The 24,618-nt window shown below is 40.5% G+C and overlaps 1 protein-coding gene across 1 annotated transcript in view; it reads right to left on the bottom strand.

Moving 5' to 3' along the window:
* angpt1 (angiopoietin 1) overlaps window positions 1–24,618 on the bottom strand; it is a 55,926-nt gene that overhangs the window by 18,827 nt on the left and 12,481 nt on the right. The window contains exons 2-6 of the mRNA XM_058619965.1: window positions 11,988–12,143; window positions 11,297–11,418; window positions 9,987–10,219; window positions 3,675–3,802; window positions 2,062–2,163 (exon numbers count right to left, since the gene is read on the bottom strand). Coding sequence (XP_058475948.1) covers window positions 2,062–2,163; window positions 3,675–3,802; window positions 9,987–10,219; window positions 11,297–11,418; window positions 11,988–12,143 — 741 coding nt within the window. The remainder of the gene's footprint in view (window positions 1–2,061; window positions 2,164–3,674; window positions 3,803–9,986; window positions 10,220–11,296; window positions 11,419–11,987; window positions 12,144–24,618) is intronic.

Raw genomic sequence — 24,618 nt, 5'->3', positions numbered from 1 at the left:
AGACAATGAGTTGGTCCGTCGTATTGTTGCAATTGGTTCGAATCCCTAGTTAAACTCAATTTTCACATAAAAATAAACAATTGTAAATGTTGATGACTCACAACTGAGTTTCAAAACCTCTGGCCATCACAAGGATAAACTATAGTTGAAGTTGTAGTAATATTTCTTTGTTGCATTCACTTACTGTAAATACAACAATTCATTATCTTAACAATTTCAGCAAAACTTCCAGAACTAACTTCCACTTCCACTTATACCTCTCACTAGATCAAATGCACAGTATTGCTCTTTAGCAGCCGCCATGTTGGATGCTAGATGTCGCTTCTCTGTCATCATCACATTTAGCATGCCAGGGGTTTGGGATTGGTTCCCGTATTTTGGAGATTCTGAAGTTGGCCTCACTTGCCAGACGTGTCCGCAGAGTGAAATCAAAGCACTGGCAGACTCAGCTGGGTTCATCCAGGCTAAATCATACTTGCTCACATGCAAATAATACAATTTACACTTACCAATCTGTTGCATGCTGTCATAATTTAAACTGCCCCATCGCTTTCCATGATCCATCACCATGAACAAAACCTCCACCATTGCACCACCTCAACTCAGGATGCTCCACTCCCTACTAATTACACAGCACACATATCTAAGCAGTGGCTACAAATGACTTCTATACAGTATGTTTGATGGACGACACCTGTGGCATTAATGTTGTAAACATTTTAAGGAGATTAAAAGGGAACAGTACAGGACATTTTGCTAGACCTACTGTGATTTGTTCAGATGTTCTGGAGATACTGTATCCTTTTCATTTTAATGTGCACTCCACCCCCTGTTCCCAAAATACTCTCCATGGTCCGACTAAGAACCAGTGACTTTTTCACTGAAAGGTTTTCAAATCTTCCAAGGCCATTACATGTGTGAGCACAAACCCCTGGTGCCCCAAGAATGAAAAAACTTAATAACACAATAAAACACTGTTAATCACATCCAGCCTTTCTAAAGGAGACCAACTGTCACACTTAGCTCTGAGATCAGTGGCGTGATCTATGAGCGTCCCTCTTCCCAGCGCTGTACTGCATACACCTGTTTAAAGCTTAAAGGTGGCCATGTCTTTATTTTCTCATGTGTCTGTTCCACTTCCCTTCATACCATTTACTCTCCTTGTTTTTACCCCCAAACACTGAGAGACCCTGGTCACGTTGACAAAACCATGACCTTCCCTCTTGTTCCCAAATGCTGATATGCTGTTTAAGTTGATTTTTGTCCAAAAGCTCTGCTCAAATATTTCCTTAAAACAGCTGATGTGGAGATTTCAAGGCTATAAATAATTTCATCACAGTTGTTTGCTTTCATTTGGTCTGCTGTGAGAGTTCCTTGGCTCGTTTCGCACCCAAAACATGACTCGTCGTGTAGATGGTCAATCAAAAGCAGCAGCAGAGAGGGGGAAAACAATTCAAGTGGAAACAGAATGCTCCGAACAAGGGATTCAGGGAGGAAAAAGCTCATACAGCGATAAAGGAAGGTAAACGCAGGCGACTTCTAAGTCAAACACAAGCACTGCAACCTGCACGCAATAATAAACCAAAGTGAACATGTATACGCAGCTTAGTTTGGGCTTAATGCAAATATGCATTGATTTCTTTTCTTAATGTCAAACAGATGAATCACCAGTATCCAGGATATAAACAGAGACTAAACAACTGTGTTTGTGTGTTTTCCCCCAGATTTAGGTCATCATTTCCTGTCAGAAAAGAGTAAGAATAACAGTATATCACTGCGACTTCATCTGAGGACACTCTGGGTAGTATTGCACACACAGTAACAAAAGGGGAGGTACTGCTGAGGACAAATGACATCTGGATGAAGCACTCCGAAACGTCCTGGAGTGAATGGAATGAATCCTGCCTCTGTTTTTCGACACTTTGAAAAGGTCACAATCCACTCGCAGAAGTGTATTTTTGGAACAGGATGTTCTGCTCATCAGACATATTGGTCATTTACGCCTCATGGACACGTATGAGTGTCCTGCTGCCGGAGGCGTGTGTCTTTGTCTTCACTCACCGTCTTGTAATCCTTCCACGTTCTCTGGAAGTCCACGCTGCCGTCATTTCTGCGCTGGATGACCGTCCATCCGCCACCTGCTGTTTCCATGTTGCAATACACCTACATGATTGACCAGAGTGAAGTGGAAGGGTGGGAGAAAACACAGATGTATGAAGTTAGTAGAGGACATATACGTAACCCAAACTACAGATTTAATGGATTCAAAATTCAGCGTGAGTCTCAGTGGCATTAAAGAACAATGGAGGGTCATTTGGACAACCATTTTCAGACACTCCTCTTCCCAGGCTTTCATGATGAATCATCTCTGGGAATGCATCGTATCTATGTCCTCCTCAAACATAATCAGCGTCTACTTATCCCTCACCAACTCCCCAGAGATGTTCCTCATCAGAGGGCCTTGTTTCAGCAGGATCAAAGTGGAGGTCCAGTCTGGACACATACCAGCAGACACCTGGGTGTAATGTGGCCCTTAACCTTGGACCTCAGTGTGTGTAAGCTGATAAGGCAGGGCCGGTGCCTCTATCTGCAAGTGCCGCGCTTTGTTTTGAGGAGGAGACCCCAGGGTAGAGTGGAGAGGGTCTCGCTCCTCGGCCAGCACACACAGCTGAACACACACAAACACAGTCTGGGTGTAATTAAGGAAGTAGCCCTGACAGAATCATTCTCCCTAAGACAAGCTCATCATTCATGGTATATACGCACAAAAAAAGACACACGAAAGGTATTTACCTCCAGAGTCAAGTGTAAACCCTTTTTTTTCTTTCGAAAAGGCAGTTTTTTTTAATTCTTTGGTCCCTTCTGTCATTTTATGCACACAATCTCTGTTGTTCTTTGGTATTCAGGTTCCTGTGTGTAAGATGTACTACCCTTAAGTATGTTTGTATAATGTTTAGCTTAATCACATCAAAAATTAGGCTCTTGCTTTAAGGAGGCTGCAATATTGCGCTGACAGGTTTCTTCAGCAGCACAAATAGACGCTTGTTTGGTATTATAAGACAGTAGCGTACGCAACGCATGGAAAAAGCCGGTAAACCGCACTGAGAGTGGGACGACAGCAGAGTGAAGAGAAGTGTTTGCATCCTCTCTGGTATGCAAATGCCTCCTCAGTTCCCCGATGCACTTTTAATCATTATATGTCACTAATTCTTACACACAGGACCTTTAATTTTGCAGCTGTAACTAAAATCTATTTTATCTTATGTTATTGCAAATTTAAAGTAAAAGTGCTGTGTGTAGGTTTTTCTTTTTTTTCCAGCTGCCATGGGAGTCACAAATCAACACCCAGCCAAACCTTTTGTCAACCTCTTAGAAATAAAATCATCATCCAACTATCGAGAGTACGTGAGATAAGTGTGGGGACAGAGAAGACACAGACACAGACACACCGTCCTGATCAGCTCACTGTTTTACACCTGTCTCGATACTCTCACGCCACTGCTGCTCTCCGCTCGACTGCCAAGTGTATTTTAAGCTCCCAGGTCGCCCTGCAGCAGTTAGCAGCCGTCATTTGCACTCGTCACCGGCTGATTCCCAACTCAAAGAAAAATAACAGAGCTGCCCGGACGCGGTGAGAAGACAAGACATTTTCACATGACATCGCGGCTTCTCACCTTTTTGGTCTCCTGGGAATTGAGCTGGATGTTGTAGATGGCGTTCTTATGGAAGCCGGCCTGGAAGAGGTCAGCACAGTCACGGAACTTCTTCTCCTCTTCTTCAACCTTCGTACTGTTAGGAACAACTGTGGGAACACAAGACACGATGGAGTTTTATTTTCTATGTAAAATACTGAGTCAGAAATAAAACATGAAAAATATGATTTGGTTTATAATAAGGTTATTAATATGGTTTTCAGCATGATCATTAATAAACAATTATAGACAATTTAGTGCTTACAGATTAATCTTACTAATGTTACTACTATTTATTTTAATGGCAAAAATTAGCTTTATTGGATGCACAGTACAGACACGTGTACAGACGTAAAGTATTTTGCAAGCAACAAATCACAGATGCCCTTTTTTAATGTGATTTATTAGATACAATTTATCTGAACATTTATATAATGAAATGTGACATGCTAAATAAGAACCCACTTATAAACCCTTTAGAAAAAACTGTAACTAGATATTAAAATGAGCACAATGTGTGATTATGGTTATAAAAAATATACTGAAAGTTGTTTTTTAAGGTTATTCCTCTTGCAACAACCTGTAGGTATGCAATTTAATTAAAGGGACACTAAAAGATATGAGCTTATTCATATTTTTGGGGCAGTAAATGTCATAAACTTTGATTAGCTTAACATAAATCGTGGAAGCTGGGGAGACAGGTAGCTCTAAAGCTCACAAATAAATGTCATTTTTATATTTTGGCTCTAGCCAAATAGTTGCAGTGATAAGAGGACTGAGGGAAATGTCTATGTCTAATTTTAATTGTAATTTTTTTCAAATCAGCATTTATTAACATAAGTACCAGGCTCAGACTTCCCCTTTATCTGAAGGTAAGAAGGTACACAGTAGCTGACGTGTGTTATCTGTCCAGTAGAACGATGAAAGGAACAGTCTTAGATTTGACATGACTGACCTGAATGCCAGAGCTCAGGTGTTGAAGCTACAGTATTTTGAGAAGGGATCAAATAAACACAGAGCATAATAATAGCACTTTAAATAAAGTACAAGTGACTGAGTTCCTGTTACCCTTCATACAACCTTGTTTGTCACACAGGCATGAAAAAAAAAACAAAAAAAAAAACGTCCCACGACTTTTTATGAAACCATACATTTCCAACAAACTCTAAACGGAGCAATTTATCAAATTCCACATCTTTATCTGACAGGGGAGAATGTAAAGGGGAGTCAGAAGCTTATTGAAAAGGTCTCACTGTGAATATCTTATAACACCAGACAGAATCTGAGAGCGTCCAACGGGATTCTTCACTCTGAGAGAGAGAGGGCTTCAGATTCTGACAGACCAGCTGCATCCATGTCCATCTGTGGTTAATCATGGTGGTGCGGATTTTGAAACCAAGCAAGACACTAAGGACAAAATACTACAAGCTATAAATTTCAAGTTCCTGTTATAACAAGTGGTTTATATTTGTCTTTGAAGCCCTCGGTTTATTGACCAAAAAAACTCCTTCCGATTTTCACCTTTCTTCGCCCGTTCTCCCGTCTTCATCTCAGTTTTCACACCATTGTTTTTTATTATTGGACGTGAGGAGGTGGAAGAGGACGGGAGTGAAAAGTGAAATGTGTCAGCAGACCTCTGCCTTCGCTGTGATCCCTCCCCCTGCAGCAAACTTCCCGGTGGAAGAAGGGAGCTTATATTTGGGCGTACCATGCGAGCATTTTGACAAAGTATTCAGTGTCAGGAACAAGAATCCCCTGCTGCTACAGGTTGACGGAGTGGACCCTTGCACACCAGACTCTAATACAACAAAGGGTGGCCCTGTCAGGTGGTAATTTACCCCTCGCTGTCACTCAGTGGGGGGTATTTTAGAGGGCAGGGAGATCATTGAAAACAGTGTGAACAATTATTTCACAATTGCCTTTAGAAGCTGTCTGCTGATGGACGGGATGCTGCAGTGGAGGCGCAGTGCCCTTGAACAGCTTGCTGCCCAGCTCTACAAATATTATTTATGTCCCAATATTTATTTACAGAAAATATTTTGTGGTTCAGTGGGGACTTGTATTCAGTAGGGGGTTCATGTGAAAGGACCAGCAGGGCTTCGGTGTTTGCATAAATCAGTACCCTTGCCAAATGAGCCAAAGTACTTGAGCTAAGAACGGGTGAATAATGGAGCTAAATGGACATCACAGCCCCCATGTGACTATAATCGGTCTTTAAATACTGCTGAGGGTTGAAGTTATTCATACAACAACCAATTAGTTTCTCTGGTGTATTCATATATGAAGGATGCAAAGCACTTCCAGTTCATTCCCACAGTACAATGTGAAATGGATTACAAAAAAAAAAGATTTATGAGTTAGTTCAAGTTATATGTGGTCATTGCTGCACACCCTACTGCCTTTGAAGTGCTTTGTAAAGAATTAGGTGCTAAACGCTAGAATGTTCTCACGTGTCATTTGCACTTTTGGTAGAAATCCCAAAGATTTTTTGGTTCATCAAGGAAATCTGAAAACATGTCAAAGCATTTTATTGCTTAAAAGGTCCTTGCAAGCCACGGTTGTCATGTTCAGGCAACTCACGTACTCTTACTGCAGTTAAGAGGCTGTGTAAGCTCTGACAAAGTCAACACTGAGTTGATGCACAGGAAAATGGAAAGCATTAACTTTTACAGCCAAAGCCACAGTCTTTCCGTGGACTTAACCAAGCATGTTAGTGGCCTAAATCTACTTAAACCATGCTTTGTTTACACACACACATACCAACCTCAACCTCCTTCCTGTAATCTTGTGAGGTAATAACATTAGACTTTGCACACTGGTTAAAACATGTACAACATTTTCAATCTTTTAAAATGTAATTTGAGAGGAAAGTTAGAATATGTTCACATTTGCAGGAGGTTTCATTGCGGATCTTGTACTGTTTACAAACTCAGCTGCAAAACGTGCAGTGAGCGTTGCAACTGCCAAAATCAAGTAGTAGAAGAAATTAGCGCCTTCACCTGGATTTCATATGGTCATAATGAAATGAATCTGCCAGTTGGAGACAACACAAATCTGTTTTTCCACATCTTTTTCATGGTCACTGAAGTAAGAACATAATCATGTTGCACTTTAAAATAGAACCCTTACCCAAACTCTAGCGCTGAGGCATTACACTCTAAATTTCTTCTTTTTTTTTTCATGGGACCCTAAAATAATTACACTCTCTTTGACTCATGAGTGAGCAGCTGTGAAAGTGATGACTGCCATTCACTAAGTGGAATAATAAAACACAGTAAAACAAATTCATATTCAACAGCCAGGTATTTTACACGGCTTTCCAAAGCTGAGATCAATTACTGTTAATAGCGTGTGGCTCATTGCACCCTAATGACTTTTAGGTAATGATTACAACCTAAACAAGAGCTCCATGGCTGAATTTGGCCACATCAAAAACACTGTCCAAACCCACAGTTTGCATTGTAATGGTTGAGAAACCTTAATCGTAGGAAAAGCCATTGATGGAGAAATGGAAAACAAGAAATTTGTTTATTGAGATTTAGTGAAACAACTCCCCTTTCTAAGCATCTGTCATGATCCCCAAAGCAAAGTCAAGGATGATTTGAGTCCATGCTTAAAGGAAATGCCCAGACTCAGTTTTCAAAACAGAGCCTGACGCAAGCAGACGCCACTCCATGGCATGAAACACAAACCCTTCGCCTAAAATGAGAATCTCAAACAAACAAAATCCCTGCCGTGAACGCAGAAAAAACAAGAGCTTTTCTTCTTCTGTGCTTAAAACAAGGGGCAATGCGTCGGACGATCAGTGAGATCTACATACTCCTTCACCTCCTTTGGACAAGTTCTCCCTCAGGAGCTGTAACAGTTTGACTTATTCTAGACGGGGTTGAAGGAAAGGGGAGACCTCTGACCTGCACACCCAGCCGTGGATCAGGAAAAGACCAACCACAGAGCCGCTGTGGTCACGTTCCATTTCTTTCACCTCTCTTTAAGGCAGCCACCAATTATGGGTAAGGGTATGACTTGAGATATCCAGCTATGAACACTAAACGTAGCACTAAAAGCTATCTAGGATAGCTTCCAGTGAAATCAATCAAATACAACAGGTTACAGATGCAATAAAAGTGAGACTGGAACATGTGAAATCAGGTCCAACCTGAGTGATACAGAAAGACCAGTCACGCCAAGACGGTCTCAGAAGACCTTTGGTAATTAAATACAACATACACAAATCCAGAATAAACCGATGAGAGTGTGAACGCGAGTTAAACTATCCTGTGACATTTATTGCAGGGAACATTAAAATAACAAAAGGGAGCAGAATGATAAATACGGGGCATGTGTTAATCATGTGCAACAGTTATCCACTCGTGACTCCTACATCCCTTCATGCCCCCGTTGTTTCCTGTCTGATGGGAAACATCAAGAGGCACTGTGGGGTCTCCAGGCGTCTCTGCAGGAAATCCACAAATGGAAATGAGGTTGCAGTCAATCCCCAAACACAGACGTTCAATGTAAAATATCTTGTGACTACCAGGATTTAAAGCCACTGTTATAGGATCAAGTGGGTTTCAAGTTTAAATGGCCGCGATAGGGGGTAAATGAGTTCACTGTGTCTCACAAAATGAGAAAGGTTGAATTACTGCCGGGTTAAATGTGGAGTCAGTGGAAATCCCTGGTCCCACAGAAGGAATAGACTCTGAGGGAATAAAAAATAAGCCTATTACCTCATAATTACAAAATTAAAGCGTGAAAGAGACTGTTGCAAGAGAAGGACACCATGCTGGTTTAGGAGCGGCAGCCAAACCTGGTTATGGTAAGATTGTGTGTGTTTCTTCATGCTGTGCTCACTGAAGCAGAGAATGACGCTCATGCATCCCTGTGTCTGTCAGCATGGGGTAAAGTTTACAGAACGCGTGGCATCATAATTTTGTAAGGATCATAAAAACCAAGGATGTTGTTGCTGTGAATTCTGATTGGAGGAAGTTGGTAATCCAAAACAAGTTGAGTGCTGCTTTGAGTTTAATTCACTCACAGCCAGTCCGCAAACATTATTTTGCTCATTGTGGTCTGGAAAGGGTCGATGCGGCATTTTTCTTGGGTTAGAGCTGTCGCCAGTGGAGGTGAACAAAACTTGGATTGGGTGTACGAGCAACTGACAGCTGACTGACGTGAGCTCTCCTTGACTGAAAAAATAAACACAAACCCTCCTCAGTGTGGACCAAGCCAGTACATCCTAGATGATTCCGATTCTGCTTCAGGGAAATTTACGAATCAAAGAATAACATCCATGCTAGTGTTATTTTATGCTGTACATGGTGGAAAAATGTGCGCTGAGCTAAACGTTAATTACATTTTCTCTCTCACTTTCAAGACTAAAGTATCTCTGACCTCCTACACTCTACACTACACTACACTATTGGTGTCTTTGCGGGACTCCTTGTGTTTCTTCAATTGAAGAGTTGAAATATTTTAATCAGGGTGAAACATTTTTGTGTAATGATGTTGCAGAGATTCTTCCATCATCCAGAGAGTGAATCAGGAAAAACAACGTATTCTTGCGTGAGAAAGAGATAAAGTGGGACAAAGTAGTGATATTTTTTTTTCCAGTCCTTGTGTTTAGGTTTTTAAAAAAATCACCCATGACAATTGTGATAGTCATTGTTATATTAGCTAATTTCGTTGTCTGTATCTTTGCCACAAAGTACTGATAAAGTTTCCTTCCTTTACTTAAGGTTTTAGGTTAATCCTGTGGAGATAAACCTAACTCAATGAAAATTCAACAATTCCAATAATCTCAACCTCACAGTGGCGTCTATGTAAAACGTTACCATTCTATAGACAGACAGATAAAGTGATAAATAATCCACCCCTCGAGCTACTGTTTCCTGCTACTTCCTGCTAAAAATACTGTAAAAATACACCTTTGCTCACGATGTATCTGAGCACACAATGGTTTTTGGCTGGCCTTCCACAGTATAAATCACGATTGTTGCTCTCGCGCCTCTTTGTTTAACTTCAAACTTCACAGCCCTGCTTGTTCTTGTCATCAATCTAAACCACTGATTATTCCAGCTATGAGCTGCTGGATCCCGTCTCAGTAGCTCAGCCAGTGTATCAGACTTGTCCGCTAGATTAAACATTTACTTCCACCTCAAATATGTTATGGCTTTTATTCATCTCCATCAGTCGTACGACACAACTGCCAAATCTACAATTGAATAAAAGACCATTGGGCGGCTTAAAACGTGCCAAACCTCCTGACATGTAAGCCACTGATTCCAGATAACTTACCTCCATCTTTGGAGCAGAGGTTGAGCAGGTTGTGGACGGTATCCATCATCTCCTGCTGCTGTCGCTGCAGGGCCGTGCTGTTTCCCGTGGCTCGGTTCAGCTGGGTCTCAAGCTCCCTGATAACCCCACTCTGCCTCCCTACCAAGGTCTGGAGACTCCCCTTCTCAGTCTTCAGCGTCTCCAGCTCCTCATGGTGTCGCGTCTCCATCTCAAGCATCTTCTGCTCCATGAGGCTGGAGAAAGAAAATTGGAGTGAGGTTTAATTTACAGGATTTAAATGGTTGAATCTTGTTTTGTCACTGTTTCAATAAAACCACTCATTTTGGGGATAATTGATAGGATTCTTCTATATTAAAATCCTGCTATTCCTCTGATGAAAACTGAGAGTAATGGCACTTAATTGCAGTGATGCACACCCTTCCCACTAGCTCATGCTCAGTAATACAGAAATACAACCACTGACGTCTTCATAGGTTTGGTGGCTTTGTTCTCTGCAGAGTACAAACAATACCCTTCGTCATGCACGTCACAGATTTGAGAGGAAATGAATAAACCCTGACAGTGTCTGAGCTTCAGAAATATACAATTTACTTCCTAAAAGATGAAATGAACTTCATTCATTAAGTAGTCATCTTTCCCCTGAGTTATTGATTTGATAAAGGAAAAAGAATTGATGACATGCGTAAGATGGAAACATGTCATAATTGCAAAAGCTTAGAGAAAATGACCTCAGAGATCTATCTGCACGAACCACAAGAAGAATTTAAAACTCAGACTCTCTGGAGATTCTGCTTTCTATTGGTTTTCTTCGTTTTTTTTCCTCTAAAGTGATTGCAAACGTCTCTCCATGGAAACACCAACAAGAAATGTGGACCAAACCCTTTTAAGCACTATATAATCAATCCCCCAGGACCAATCGTTGTAAAGTACAAGCTCTGGAGACATGGAGATACATCCAAAAGGCATATTTTACCTCCTCTGTGTTGCAACAAATACACAGCGGACCAACTTGGAAAGTGTAGCCACATGGATTTGAGGCTGATTTACGGAACATCACAGGGCAAATGAGTCTCGATTATGCAGTTATTTATACAAGTGAAAATTGTTTTGGTAAATGGACAAAGTAAGTGGCAGTCAATGAAAGCTGGTAGCAAGCTTTTGATTGTATTTATGTAACCCTGCTGAGAACAGCGGTAGTTCCAGTAAAGGTTTTTTTTTTGTCCATCTGTTGCTGTATCATCTTTTATTTCTCCACAATATCTTTGCTGCTTTTTGTTGAGATTGATGTGCCTGCCGTGATGTCTGTTTACCTGTTCTTGTCATGCAGTTTGCTGATCTCATTGGTCTGAACCATTAACTGTTTCTCCAACTTGTTAGTGGAAAGAGAATTTTCGAGCATCTGGATTTCAAGCCTTGACGTCTGATTCAGGACCTGCCATGAAAAGAAATACATAGATGTAAGGAATACAAGAATACTAACACACTGTGCTTTAGCTGAAGGTATAGCACACATATATATTATCTGCACCAAACCCTGAAAGAAAAATACAAAAGCTGAGGCCTGCTTTAAGAGTTAAAAAAAAAGAAACTCTGCACATTAAAAGCACACATCAACTTTGTTTTCCTTTTGTCACATGGCAATACTTAGACGATATTAATCTCTGCTATATAATTACCTTCTTTAAACATTGCAGTTATCATCTTAGTGCTTAAGCAAAAGTTACTAACCACTAACTTTACAACTTTCCATCACCTCCTCCTTAAACAGAGAAAGGAGCCTGAGCCAAATAACTCAGCGGTGGAACAGACATTTATATAGCATCCCTATTGACTTTGGCCAATTCCCTGTAACCTTTTTTGGGGCAGTTGAGTGTGGAATGGCTGGGTTAATGGAGCAGTCTTAGTGTTACAGCATGTGCGTGAGAGAAAGAAAGCGAAGAGAGAATACAGAGCGAGTACATCTCACTGCACATTATCATGAGTGAGTTTATTAGGTGTTACCTGTGTCTCAACGTCGGTTAACTTGCGCGTCTGTTCTGCCGTCTGAGAGAGGAGGTTAGTGCCCATTTCCAACATGGCTGCAGTGTGGTTGTGGACCGCACTCTGCTGCAGTTGAGCCATCTCTGTCTTCATGCTCTCTTTAATGTAGTTTTCAATCTGCAACAACAAAAAAAAGTTTAGATTTCCAGTCCATACAGGTCAAGTATGGTTAAGGTGTATTGGCAGCAATGTAATATACTACTCATAAGTATGTTTGTATACTTACGTATAATCGCTTTAAAATGAAATAAAATGAAATAAAATAAAAACGCATGTTGTTTTCATAGCTTTATAACTGTATTATGTATTTACTTTACAGAAGCCACCATCTTGCCATGTTCCTCCTCCATTTGTTACAATCTTCACTCTTTACGCACTGGACCTTTAACTGCATTTCAACAACAATAATCGTTCTATAATATGACTGGCACTGAAATAAACCAGTACAGGGTTAGTCAGTACAGACACATGCAGCCAGATGTAGGTGCAGAAGTACTGCATGCATTTGTATATGAATATAAAGCAATGCGCTTTTACACAGAGGCATGATAAGGTATAGGTCACAATAAGTTACCACTTGTTTGTTAATTCAGTAAGATGGCGTCCTCCAATCAAGCATGGCCTTCCCTAAAGTACATTAAAGGGCTTATTCTAAAGAACAAATTATTATTTTAAAGCCATTATGTACTGTATACAAATATACTTATGGGTTGTGGATTCAATTTCTGCCAATAAAACAACCTAAATGTTACATACTGAACCTTTAATTAAACCCACTGACTCTTTCCATCCTTGGACTTTGTCTCCTTGTGCATTATTGTGCTTTACATCATTGCATTACCTCAACTGAACCTATTAGATAGAGGGATATGGCAATAGACATCCTTTTGTTTTACAGATACAGTAAATATAACTTGATTTGATTTTTAAATGCCGTCTTCACAGTCTGAAGATGATTCAACGCGGCCAGCAGGGAGAATCTCAACCACTTGATCTACAAAAGATGTTTTTTGAGTTCTGCTTTGGCTCATCAATAGGCCATAACTGCCATTTCTCTGGCACGTCTAAGCCAAGACAAATCATTGTCAAAGAGAACAATATCATATGTGGTGTGATCTGAGCAACAGTTCCCATTCAGCAACCTTTCTTCTGTAGAATCTGTGTGAGGGCGTAATTCAATTTATGGGGCAAACTTTTGTACCGTGCATCTGAAGGTAAAGAATAGGTTTCCAAAACAAGAGTTCCTGAACTTAATGTGTACATATACATATACACATATATATATATATATATATATATATATTAAAGTCAAATGCAACATTAGTTCTGGGCAGTTTTCAGATTTAATACAGCTTCTACTAAGTGTGAAATACATGATGCTTATACAAGTGTCACTTTCCACAGAATGTACAATGGTCTGGCCCAAGAAATTGGAAAGAAAACAGAGTCCATGCTGGAGTCCATGCTCAAAGTAATGATGGATTACTCAGATAATGAACCATAGAAAATGACTTTGGAAATGGTTTGCAGTCCATGTAGAAATTGACATTTTTCTCAACACTATATGTTTTTTTCCATCCTTAAACTTGACAGCTTAGACCATCTTGCACCAGTAGTCTTTGCACGACAGTTTACTCATCTCCTCAGGTTGTTGTAGCCACTGTTTAAAAAGTAACTAAACCCCAAAACCACTGATTTCAGGTAAAAACCTTGAGAATATGGTTATCTGGTAATATTATTCAGTGATTTGAATTACGTATTTTGTGTTAAAAATGGATGTGTGTACTGCCTTCTCTGGGTAAACACCTCACATTACATTTTCCTATTAGCTGGCTCTTCCCGGGCCTTCGTCCATTCCCTGCTGCTTTGTCACCAACCGTCTTCCTCTAGCCACACCCCCAATATGGGAGGGAGATGCCGCGGCAGAGCCGCATAAATTCAGCAAGATTGAGCACGAGTGGGAAAGGAAGTAGGAAAGAAAGTTTTACTACATCAAGGAAAGATCGCAAGCTCAGTGTGCTCCTGTTTCTTCAGCCGGTAAAAATACTGCTGCATTTGTTGCGTTAACAACATTTACAGTGTATATCCATGCGAGAAGAATCCCAAAAAAAACTGGTCTTGCTGTGCAGCTGTGTGGAAGCGGGTGGATGCAGTGAAAATTGGTGGAGCTATGCGAACCAGGGCGAAGTTAGCCTCAGACCAGGGGTTTAGTTACTCTTTAAGGACAATGAACGGCTCTACACAGTGGGAGTCATCTTGAGAGACACAGAAGACATGGAAGGGACAGATGACTGAGGGAAACTGAGCACTTCATGGTTTGTCTCTGAGGGAATGTGGCTGAGTCATGGCTGGATCTGGTGGGGGGGCCCATAAATGGAAAGTACCAAGGAGAAAGATTAAACAAACACATCCAATCATGTAGAATCACCACTTGGGAAGCTATAAAATAAGCCTATGTGGGTGTTAGGGTATTTAGAGGGTTTCTAAGCTTGACTCCAGTTAAATGTTGTGTTGTTGCATGCAGTCAGTCACTCTAAATAGAATCTATTGTCAGCAATGAACACAATACGTGTTTCTATTGCCAGAAGTGAAAAGCAAATTTACATCATTTTGGAATTTGATTGTGGTGGTGAAATAAATGAGTGCAATATGTGACTGCATATGTGATGGTGATTGACCTGAGGTTCTTATATGTCAGCATAAGATTCTCTCCAGAGAATAAGCCAATTATTTTAAGTTAAACTGACACTGGAGCCAATTCATTTTATTCACAGTGCTGTTTTCTGTCCATTTTCATCAAGTAACAGGGTCAAAAAAGCCAATGAAATGACACACAGTGCGTCATTGGAGTAGACTCAGCTTACAATTTGGTAAGCTTTTGCATGGACTGTGTTAATATAGGGTTAAAAAAGAAACCCAAAAACATGATGTCAGCCTTAACCATACATCCAATATCCCTTATACAGCAATGTTTACCTCAAGTTAGCTGAGATTAGCCACCGTATGCCACTGATCATATCAGACCAAATATGGCTTCAGATACAAAGCTATGGAGTGTGTCCTTTATTTAACTTATTCTTTCATGGGATATTTCAAAAGTCTTATTGAAATGTTTTCAGTTGAAAACCTAAGTCTACACACCAGTCAAGTGAAATAACACTTCCCTCAAAGTAAAAATAAATCTGGTTCGTAGAGATTTATAATAGACATTCCAGAAGGTAAAATAAAACTAGATTCTGCTTTAAGATACTGCTAAATCTAGGGATTGGTCTTCCAAAATGATCATTTGCTAAATGAGAGTCACATAAACACAGATTATGCATCCCTCAGTGGTACTTAATGATGAGGTAAAGGTTTAAAGATGTTTGGCACATTCTGGCTTTATGTGAACTGCCTGTGACTTTACTAATGATGCTTTCTGACATCCCATGAAAACCCATTACTACTTTGACTGCATGTACACATTTGAGAGTTTAGACAGTGTATTAAGTGCACTTAATTGTTCATCACTGATGGCAAACTATCGTTATTCAAATCACAATGTTGTCACAAGAGCATGCTTGTGCATAAACCTGCACACACAGGCATCAAATATTCTGTCAATTATCATGGAGAAGCTGCTAAATTGCCATCACTTGAAAGCCAAGAACAGGGTAATCCTTAAAGATGGTAATCCTTGCTATCTATGTAACAGATTAGCACAGATGTTTACCACTTTTCTGACATTTCCCATTTGGAGTCACTTCCATTCCAAAAGTGGGGGTGGTGGTCTTGATCTTTTTCTCTTTTTTTCAGTCCAGAGACACAGTGTGAGAGTTAGACAACGGCAGGCCTGGACTGTATAAGGCACTTACTGCTGGTGCTCTGTCACATCTCTGCTTATCTCTGGCTCTGTGAGTGTGTGTGAATGTGGGGAGGTGATTGTGCGACTCGTTAGGCCTGGTCTCTGGGATACATCCCTTGCGCTCAGGTCTACGTCCATTTCAGGCTACTTCAATAGAGAAGAGCATGCAGGCTTTTACCCTCCCCCTAAATCGGCACCTCCTGGTGTATCGTAAGCCACTTTTGGACCAACGCCAGCAAATACACTCACTCCTTCTTATCACCCACTGACAATTAAAGGTGAATTTGACACCCCTCCTTAAAACCTGGGCCTATAATTCTTTCGAGCAAGGCTTTAGGAGGAGTTAACCCTGCCTTACTGCACTGCCACTCTTTGACATTGCAGATACGGCTAACTTCTGTTTGTATCGCAGTGACCTGTCTTACTTAGTCACTGGGTTGTTTGTTTTTAAAACCACCTTTAAGGCTCTCTGTCTTAAACTCTGTCAAGATTAAGTGAGTAACAACTCACAGTTGACCTACGTGACCTTCACCCCGGTGGCCGACATCCAGACGTTAACTCAATTGCTGCCACATTTTTTTTTCTCCTTTCACATAATAGCGCTCCCAAAATAGAGACTGGCCAAGAAGTGACGAGGAAACACAAAAATAAGAAAGAAAAAGATAAGCCAACACTTATAGGTTTAGGTATAGTTGCCAAATTCTCTGAAATTCAGAAAGAAGATGGGACATTCATGGACAGACACATACTGTCTCACTGTCTGTTGGATTTTTATAAACATTGAACATACAGTATTTGGTTAGCTTTAGTATGTGAGCAACAGGCTGAGATTGAAAGTGAAAACAGCAGCAGAGAATTATCACATAAGCGAGATGATGACAAACAATAATGGACCATAACTACATTAATAAACATGTAGAATGAGATATAACCTTGGCTATAGTTGCTTCCCTGACTGGAAGAAAAGCAATCGGTGGTGCAACAGACAAAATCAAACCAAATCACAAACAGAGCTTGTAGCCTGTAAATGCAATGCATTTCCAGCGTATAACATGTTTGAGTAGGAAAATAATTCTTAAAGTTGAGGGCTGATCTAACTGAACAATCGTACAACCCCCTCCTTGAGTATAATCAAGCTAACACAACTACCCCATGCCAGTCAAGGATGTACTAACACACTGAAACAGTGTACATAGAAAGACTTTTCAAGTTCATTATCTGCAATTAGTATGCATCTTCAAAAGCAAGACTCCAGAGCTAAAGTTTCAGGGATGGATGAAACAAAACTCAGCTCTAACATAATGCATTGTAATCATGAATCATGTTTGGCTAGCTATAGCTTAGTTGTGTGCATTACACACGAGGCAACCATTTCTCTGAAATAGTGCTATGTTGTCAAACTCAGAGGTTGGTCCATAAACTTAAAAACATTTCATTTGCTAGCCGCTTCAGCCTTAATGTATTTAGCGATGTAGCTATGAAGTCTACAATATATTGGATAAAGAGTGTTTTCACTCAGTTCCTGTAACTTACAGAAGCTCAACTATATTTTGAAAATTTGAAACATTTGAAGCTGACAGCACAAAATGAAACGGCAAACAGCTTTTTGTCTACATCTCACATCCCAGTCTTTTTGTAATCAAGAACTTTGACTGTCACTGTGCAAATGGTCTTTGACGGGCATGAAAGGCCGGCTCAACTTAGCGATCGACCTATTTAGTGATGAATTCCCCTGATATTTGGTAGAATAGGCATTTGAAACATGGTAGGTGGTCTGGTTCCTGCCTCGTCCCTGTTTCTCACCCTGAACAGTTGACTCCAGATCCCCTGAGCCACAAAAACTGATTGTCATACCAAAAACAAACCCCTCTACAGCCTGAGCCATTTTCTTCACTCCTTTGGATCGTTCTTTGCCTCTTGCCTTTCTCCCTTTGTCTTGCTGTCAAGATGCTATTGTGCTGATGTCAACTGCGTTTCGATTGCACATTTGCAAGAACATAATGAGGCCTGTGTACACAACCTGAAAACAAACCAAATGTTCCTCTATATAAATCACTGAGTAAATCATGGTGCTTAGTTTGAGGTGCCCAAAAATAGTTTGGCAAGTCAAAAAGCAGACCTTCTTCCAAACTTCAAACGATGTCTTTCACAATGGTTTGTCAACAGGGCAGAGAATGAAAGAGAGTAAGAACATTTGGCTGATGGTAGAGTCTTTTGGCCTGGTGGCTTGTTTCTAAGGAAAAACTAATCAGAGCCTCCAATCTCTGCCAAACTAATTTTCCAGATTTTTTTCAAATATGTGTAAACCACATGTTCTTTTAAATAGTAATTCCGTAAATTCAAATGAACCAGGAATTGTAAAAATAGAGTGGAAATGCGATGTCAAATTCCAATTTGTTGACTCTGTTATGTGACTAATGAGTTCTGTGTTTAGCTAATGTATTTGAAGTTACATCAGAAGAAGCCCAGCTTTGAATTTAAGAAGATTTTTTGAAAACACTACTTGGCAGTCAAAGGATATAAAGTGAAATATCTTTAAATGGGACACATTGTGGAGTAATGGCTTGCATTGTTGCTTTACAATAAACCTGGGTTTGCGACTTTCTGTGTGGATTTTGCATGTGTGTGGGTTTTCTCCAGGAAATCTGGTTCCCTCCCAAAAACATGCAAAAGTAAATTGGGCACACTAAATTGACCACAGGTGTGAATGGGAGTGAGAATGGTTGTTGGTCCTGCGACGGACTGGTGACGTCCGACCAGGTTGTGTCAGCTGGGACCCTCACGGCCCCCACGACCCTCATGTGGAGGATAAAGCAATAGACAATGAATAAAGCAATAAATGAAATATAAATATAATGAATGAAGCAATTAATAAATGTGCTGGGAGAATAGATGACATGTTTTTAAAATATCAATGTGCTTTCCCAGTTATGATCATCACTGTTACACCCAGACACACACTTCACAATGTGATCTGCATTTTCTAGTATGAATCACTTCCAGAAATCACACAATGTGAAATTAGCTTTTGAAATAAAGAGTTCTGTCAGTGTTTTGTCTAAAGGACATACCTACAATACCTGTCACATGATGAACTGGCATGGTACGCCATTTTCAAAAGTAACACATGGTATACAAATGAGGTTTTTGACAATAATGATAAGATAAACATCAACTTTCATCTCAACATAAGAACAAGATTCAGTGGAGAAGGTGTGAGCACATCCAATAGAAATGTTTACTTTGCTCTTATTGGGATTGGTGCAATGTGTGGACAGTTGCTTGTTTTATGATCAAAATTCTTTCCGGAAATGAATTCTCAGAGTTGGTCTGGACAAGAACCATTTGGCTCTGCTTTATCGGATAATCACATAGTAGCACATGCAAATCAAAACTGCCTGTGGAGGAAAAGCTTTTAAAATCTCTGTAGCATAAGGTGTGAAAATGGTTCTGAATTAGTCTTTGGAAAAGACACGTCAAATGTGTTCCACAAAGTCTGAGCTATCGTCAAATTACAAATTGAAACTGGCTGATCTATCTGGCAAACATACATTGACATATGCCGTGTTATAGGGAGTGTTTTGGGATCTATTGTTTGGAAAAATTAATAATGATATTGATAGATTGAACCATTTTATGCTAATGTAAATGCACACGTCATTTTACAACCCAGGCAAAAAGTAGCCAATGCTTATGGCACAACTGGCATGGATTGCTTTAGCATATGACAACAGAAAATGCAAGCTAATGGCTCACAGTATCGTGAACCTTATATCATTCCATATCAAAGTGGAGAGGAATAACTTGATCTGAAGTGGCGGGCTGCAGGAAAACGACTAGGGGGCCGCATGAGGGTCACGGGCAGTGCGTTTCAGACCTATGCTTTGGATGAAACAGGACCCACTCAACCCTCTCCCAGACAGTCTCACACACTGTACTTTGTCTCCTGTCATGTCTGACTCCTACATCAAGCAGATACAAAGATCACTATCAGAGGCATCATGTGGCTTCCATCCATGTAAAATGAAAACAAATACAGTGCACTGGAGCTTAGCCATGAATGTATATTTTCACAAATCCTCCAGTTTCAGTGCTGTTCTCTAAAGGGAAAGTGGCCCTAAAAATTACACCAATTAATTATGCGTATCAGGCTGTATGGGAGAGGAAGTCCTTGTATCCAGCCAGGACATGGGAAAGCGTAACAAAACCCAAACAACCAAACCAAACTCAGACCTGGTAAGGACTTAAGCGGTGAGTATGAGCAGAGAAGCACTCTGTAGATGCTGTGACGCAGTTGTCCAACATGGGAATCTTTCCTCAGGGACACATCCAAGCAGGAATGTGCATATTGATGGCTTGTTTTGTGTCTGTGTCCGTACTACAGGTCATGTCAGTCTGCCCCCTTTACCAAAGTACACAGAAATAAACCACCAACCCACTGTCCCGAGGATCGGGCATCCAAATATTTGAGACAACATTCCTGTGTACCACTCTAAACATCACAGCAGGGGGGTCCCTCTGCCAAAAGGTGGTAGATGTAGATGCAAAACGACATGTTTTGTTTCACCCTTAGCCACCACAGAAACATTCCTACGCATGCTGTTGTATGTTAAACCTCCTAGCTAGGGCAAAAACATATAGAAGAAAATGGCTGCAGCGTTCCGTGTTGAGTGCCAGCACCTCAATCTATCATGCCAAGTGTCTCTCCTAATCAAAATGAATGGGCATGGAACGACAGAGGTTGTTTCCTTCAACGTCACATTTATGTTTATCTTTCTTCCTAACATCCCACATCTCACATTAAGCGAGGACGGGCATAGTTTATAAACCCTTCCCTCCAGTCCTTCAGGGTTACAATCACCACAGCATTTGCCAACCACAGCCTTAAACGTTCTCGGTTACTCACTTTATCACTCTATCGCCCCGTGTTTTTCTCCCCCCCCCCCAACTTCTCTCTTTCAGTCCCTGCTTTCCTTCACTTCACTCACCCAAGATGGACTGACGCTATCACATCACATCACATCCAGATTATGTTACCTATGACTCATTTTCTTCTCCCCCATTGTTGCTTTTACTGGAGGCTAACCCACACCGACCTACTGTATATATCATAAAAGTGGCCGCATGAGGCAGTTTTAAGTAGTGATGGTGGTACATTATGGTCTAGTGTGTGTCTAGGCAAAAGTGCCTAAATTTCAAATTTCTCCCAAAGTGAAGCTGAACCAACATCCAGTCCAAACAGAGGAGATGAGCAGGAAGACAAGGTCGCTTGACTAACATCTCCACATGGAACTGCTTTAGTCTGACCTGCAGTTCACCAATGACTATTGGGGGAGGAGGAAAAGTAGACGCCATGGTTAATGATAATGTGTAGTTCATCCATATAGCCACTACTGTGTCACTGCCATGCACCAACGTTAAAAAACGTTGCCCTTGTCAAACCTTCACCTGATGACAGATGAGGATGCTGATAAGGTTTGTGTTTTTTTGTGTCTTCATTGACCGTCGTTCACTGTGATATAGCTCTTCCTAAAACGGCTGCAGGATAAATATTCTTGTGATTCATTTTCCTATAATTAGTTGAAACATGCCTGGGAATCTGACAGCACAGTTTGTCAAATAGACTTTTATTTTGGGATAATTTCTAGTGGGAAAAATAAGACCGAGGGAAAGAAGAAGAAGCCTGGAGGACACACAGAGTATCTCTAATTCCTGGCCTTTGATGTGCCCAGGTTTTGGTTTATTTTTGTATTTCTTTGGCCAAAACGCACAATTTGTCTTTTTAAACAGAGCAATAAGCAGAGGATGGATCAAATAACCAAAACAAGAGCAACTGAACTGTTAATCATTATGTTCTGAAAACAAAGTGAAACATCCTGGAATATCCCATAATATCTATGGACATGTATGAGCTCAGATCAGCCATTCTGCTGTATTTACCCAAACACAAAATCTCTTCCTGTAGCTTGGCCAAGCATAAATTTCAGGAAATTTAAGGCGCTAAATGGACCCAAAGGTGAGATTTGCTTTTTCTATTGTCAACTACCATTTCCAAGATTGAGAATTAACTTTCTGGACTCAGAATAACATGAAACATGAAATATAAACATTTTGTAATCCTATAAAATAATACAACCATATAAGAAAGATAAGATAAGAGATAAGAAAATAATAATAAAAAAAAGTTATAAGTAGAGCAGATTGTCAGTCTCTACATATTCTATTTGCATAATTGGTCCAATTTTACAACTTTCCTTTTCCCATATTGCATTTTTTATCTTATTGACTCAAGATCTCATGATCATTGTCGACACAAATCATTTGAATAAACTAAATTAAAACATCTTGAATGGTTTCTTGAGTGGTTTATTCAAAGTATTCTGGTCAAAAATGATCGCTATAGGGAATCAACGAGTGAGACTATCATGTTCATTCAACATGGATACAAACGATATCAGCTGTTGACCTAATTTATCATTAGAAAGAGTCTTTTTGGCTCAGAGATTGGTCTTTTTGATGTTCCTCCAAAAGCTCCCACAGTTAAAACGTAAGGACTGTAATCTTGTGTTCAACAGCTGTGGTTTTCGAGAACTACCACCGTGAAAAGTTTCCCTTCTACCTTTTCATGCAATCAGGCTCAGTGAAGCCACCAGTGGTTGGTTAGCTGAGCCCACAGTTAGGTTACTTAGTTAATACCAAGAAATACATTGGAATCATGTTTTTTTTTCCAGTTCATGATAATGTAGTTTTGTGGAGTTTTGTCTGTTTTAGTTTACCTACCTTTACCTTATGCAATGGTCTTGTCCAGTGTTTCCCAACCCTGGTCATCAGGGAACACTGCCCTGCATGTTTTAGATGTTGCACTGCTCCAACACACCTGATTCAGATGGTCAGCTCGTCATCGAGCTCTGCAGAAGCCTGATAACGAGCTGTTCATCTGAATCAGGTGTGTTGGAGCAGGGCAGTGTTCCCTGAGGACCAGGGTTGGGAAACACTGGTCTAGTCCAATTAGGGGCGGGGCTAGGAGGGGTATAAGAAACCACTTGGGCTTTGGATGAGGGCAGAGCCATGAGGTTGTTGTGTACTTTTTGAATTTGTGTATGTGTTTGTTCAGTTTACCTTTGCTTTCTCTGTTCTTTCGTTGATTTTGGTAAATAAAACCACAGCCTTTGTTTATGTAGCCTTTCTTTACAACCACAAGATTGGTTTTAGTGCATGAACAGCAGATAATTGCTGTCCAGAATTGTAGTCCAGAAGTCATTACTCATTTTGATGCAATCTGTCTTTCACTGTCAAGAGAAGATAGCTTCATTTTCAAAATAAAAAAATGCCAATTTTAATTTTTCTAATCCTGATAAAGCACAGACTAGACCATCCAGTCAAGACGCAGGATTGTCATTTAATCAAATGATTCTAGGGCGGTGATTCCAGGGATCTGGGATCTCAGGGACCAAGACTTACATGATTTAACATGACTTCAAAATGTAAACAGACATACGTGGACTGTCAGCCTTGTCAGTTAATAACTGTGCAATGTTCTGTGCTGAGAAACGCAAAAAAAACAGTGGATGAAGTCATGGCTGAGAAGACGGAATCAACTTGGCTTGTACAAGTTCCAGTTCTAAACAAAAGAATGCAACAATTGTTTCCCGGTCAACTCACTCTTATTGGTTATTGAGGAGTCATGCCCCAATCACAAAGTATTAAACACATTTGAAATTGGGAAGATTCTGTTAAAATCCCATCTGTTAATCCCTCACACTACAGGATCATTTGGCCAGACAATTTGTTTAAATCAGCCTTAAATTGGAAAGGCCCCCAGATCGTCAGAAGGGCCAGATCAGTACTGAAATCTGGCCAATGATCCCCTAGTCTGGGGCAGGCTGTAATTCATATTATTGCCTGAATATAATTCATGCATCACTTGAACATATATATCTTAATTCATAACAGAAGTGCTGTTTGAAAGCTTTGGACAAATTGTGACAAGCTGCGTTCTGTCCAAGCTTCAACTTGGGTTGAGAGACAGAACATCAAGTTTTATCCTTTAAGGGCCACGAGTTAAGCTGGAGGTGCTCACATCCAAATCCAGACTCATGTGTGCTTCAAACACTCATGGGCAGAACTGGACATTCGTGTGACACAGATTCATCCATATGCTCACACATGCAGAAATATACACACAGGCCTCCGGAGGATTATCCTCTCCGTCTCAGGACTGCTGCATGTCCATTTAAACAAACATTAAGAACCATTTGTATTTTAGTTATAAACACAGACATCCATCTGTCCGATCCATGACAGATTTATGGGCGAGTTCCTGTTTGGTCGATGTACAGCAGGACATTTCACAGTCAGACTGCCCGTTACAGTGAGGCACTCTTACTTTTGGGATGATGTTACAATTTGCAGGCGCTCTCTGTCTCTCTCTCTCTCTCTCTCTCTTTCCATCTCTGATGATGTGTGTGAGTATTTACGAATGGAATCTGCAAAGAAAGTTCCTGCTTAAGAGGTCATAGTCTCCCAGCTTCAGTTCTGTGAATGATGTGAAGCCCCGTCGGGTTGCTGTTTTCAGCAACAAAGCTCTGGGAAACTCACTTGTTGCTTCCTTTCCAGTACCAAGTGGCAGAAAAGAAAACTGTGTTGAGCTTGAGGAGCATTTAGCAGCTAAAGAACCAGACTTTTCCCTCTGGAGTGGGTGGAGACCAAAACTAAAACAAAGACTCAAGAATTGAAATGTGACTGACT

The sequence above is a fragment of the Solea solea genome, chromosome 20 (genome assembly GCF_958295425.1).
Source record: "Solea solea chromosome 20, fSolSol10.1, whole genome shotgun sequence".
NCBI classification, from domain to species: Eukaryota; Metazoa; Chordata; class Actinopteri; order Pleuronectiformes; family Soleidae; genus Solea; species Solea solea.
Note: the sequence above shows the minus strand (reverse complement) of the source record. Positions and strands in the feature narration are given on the sequence as shown.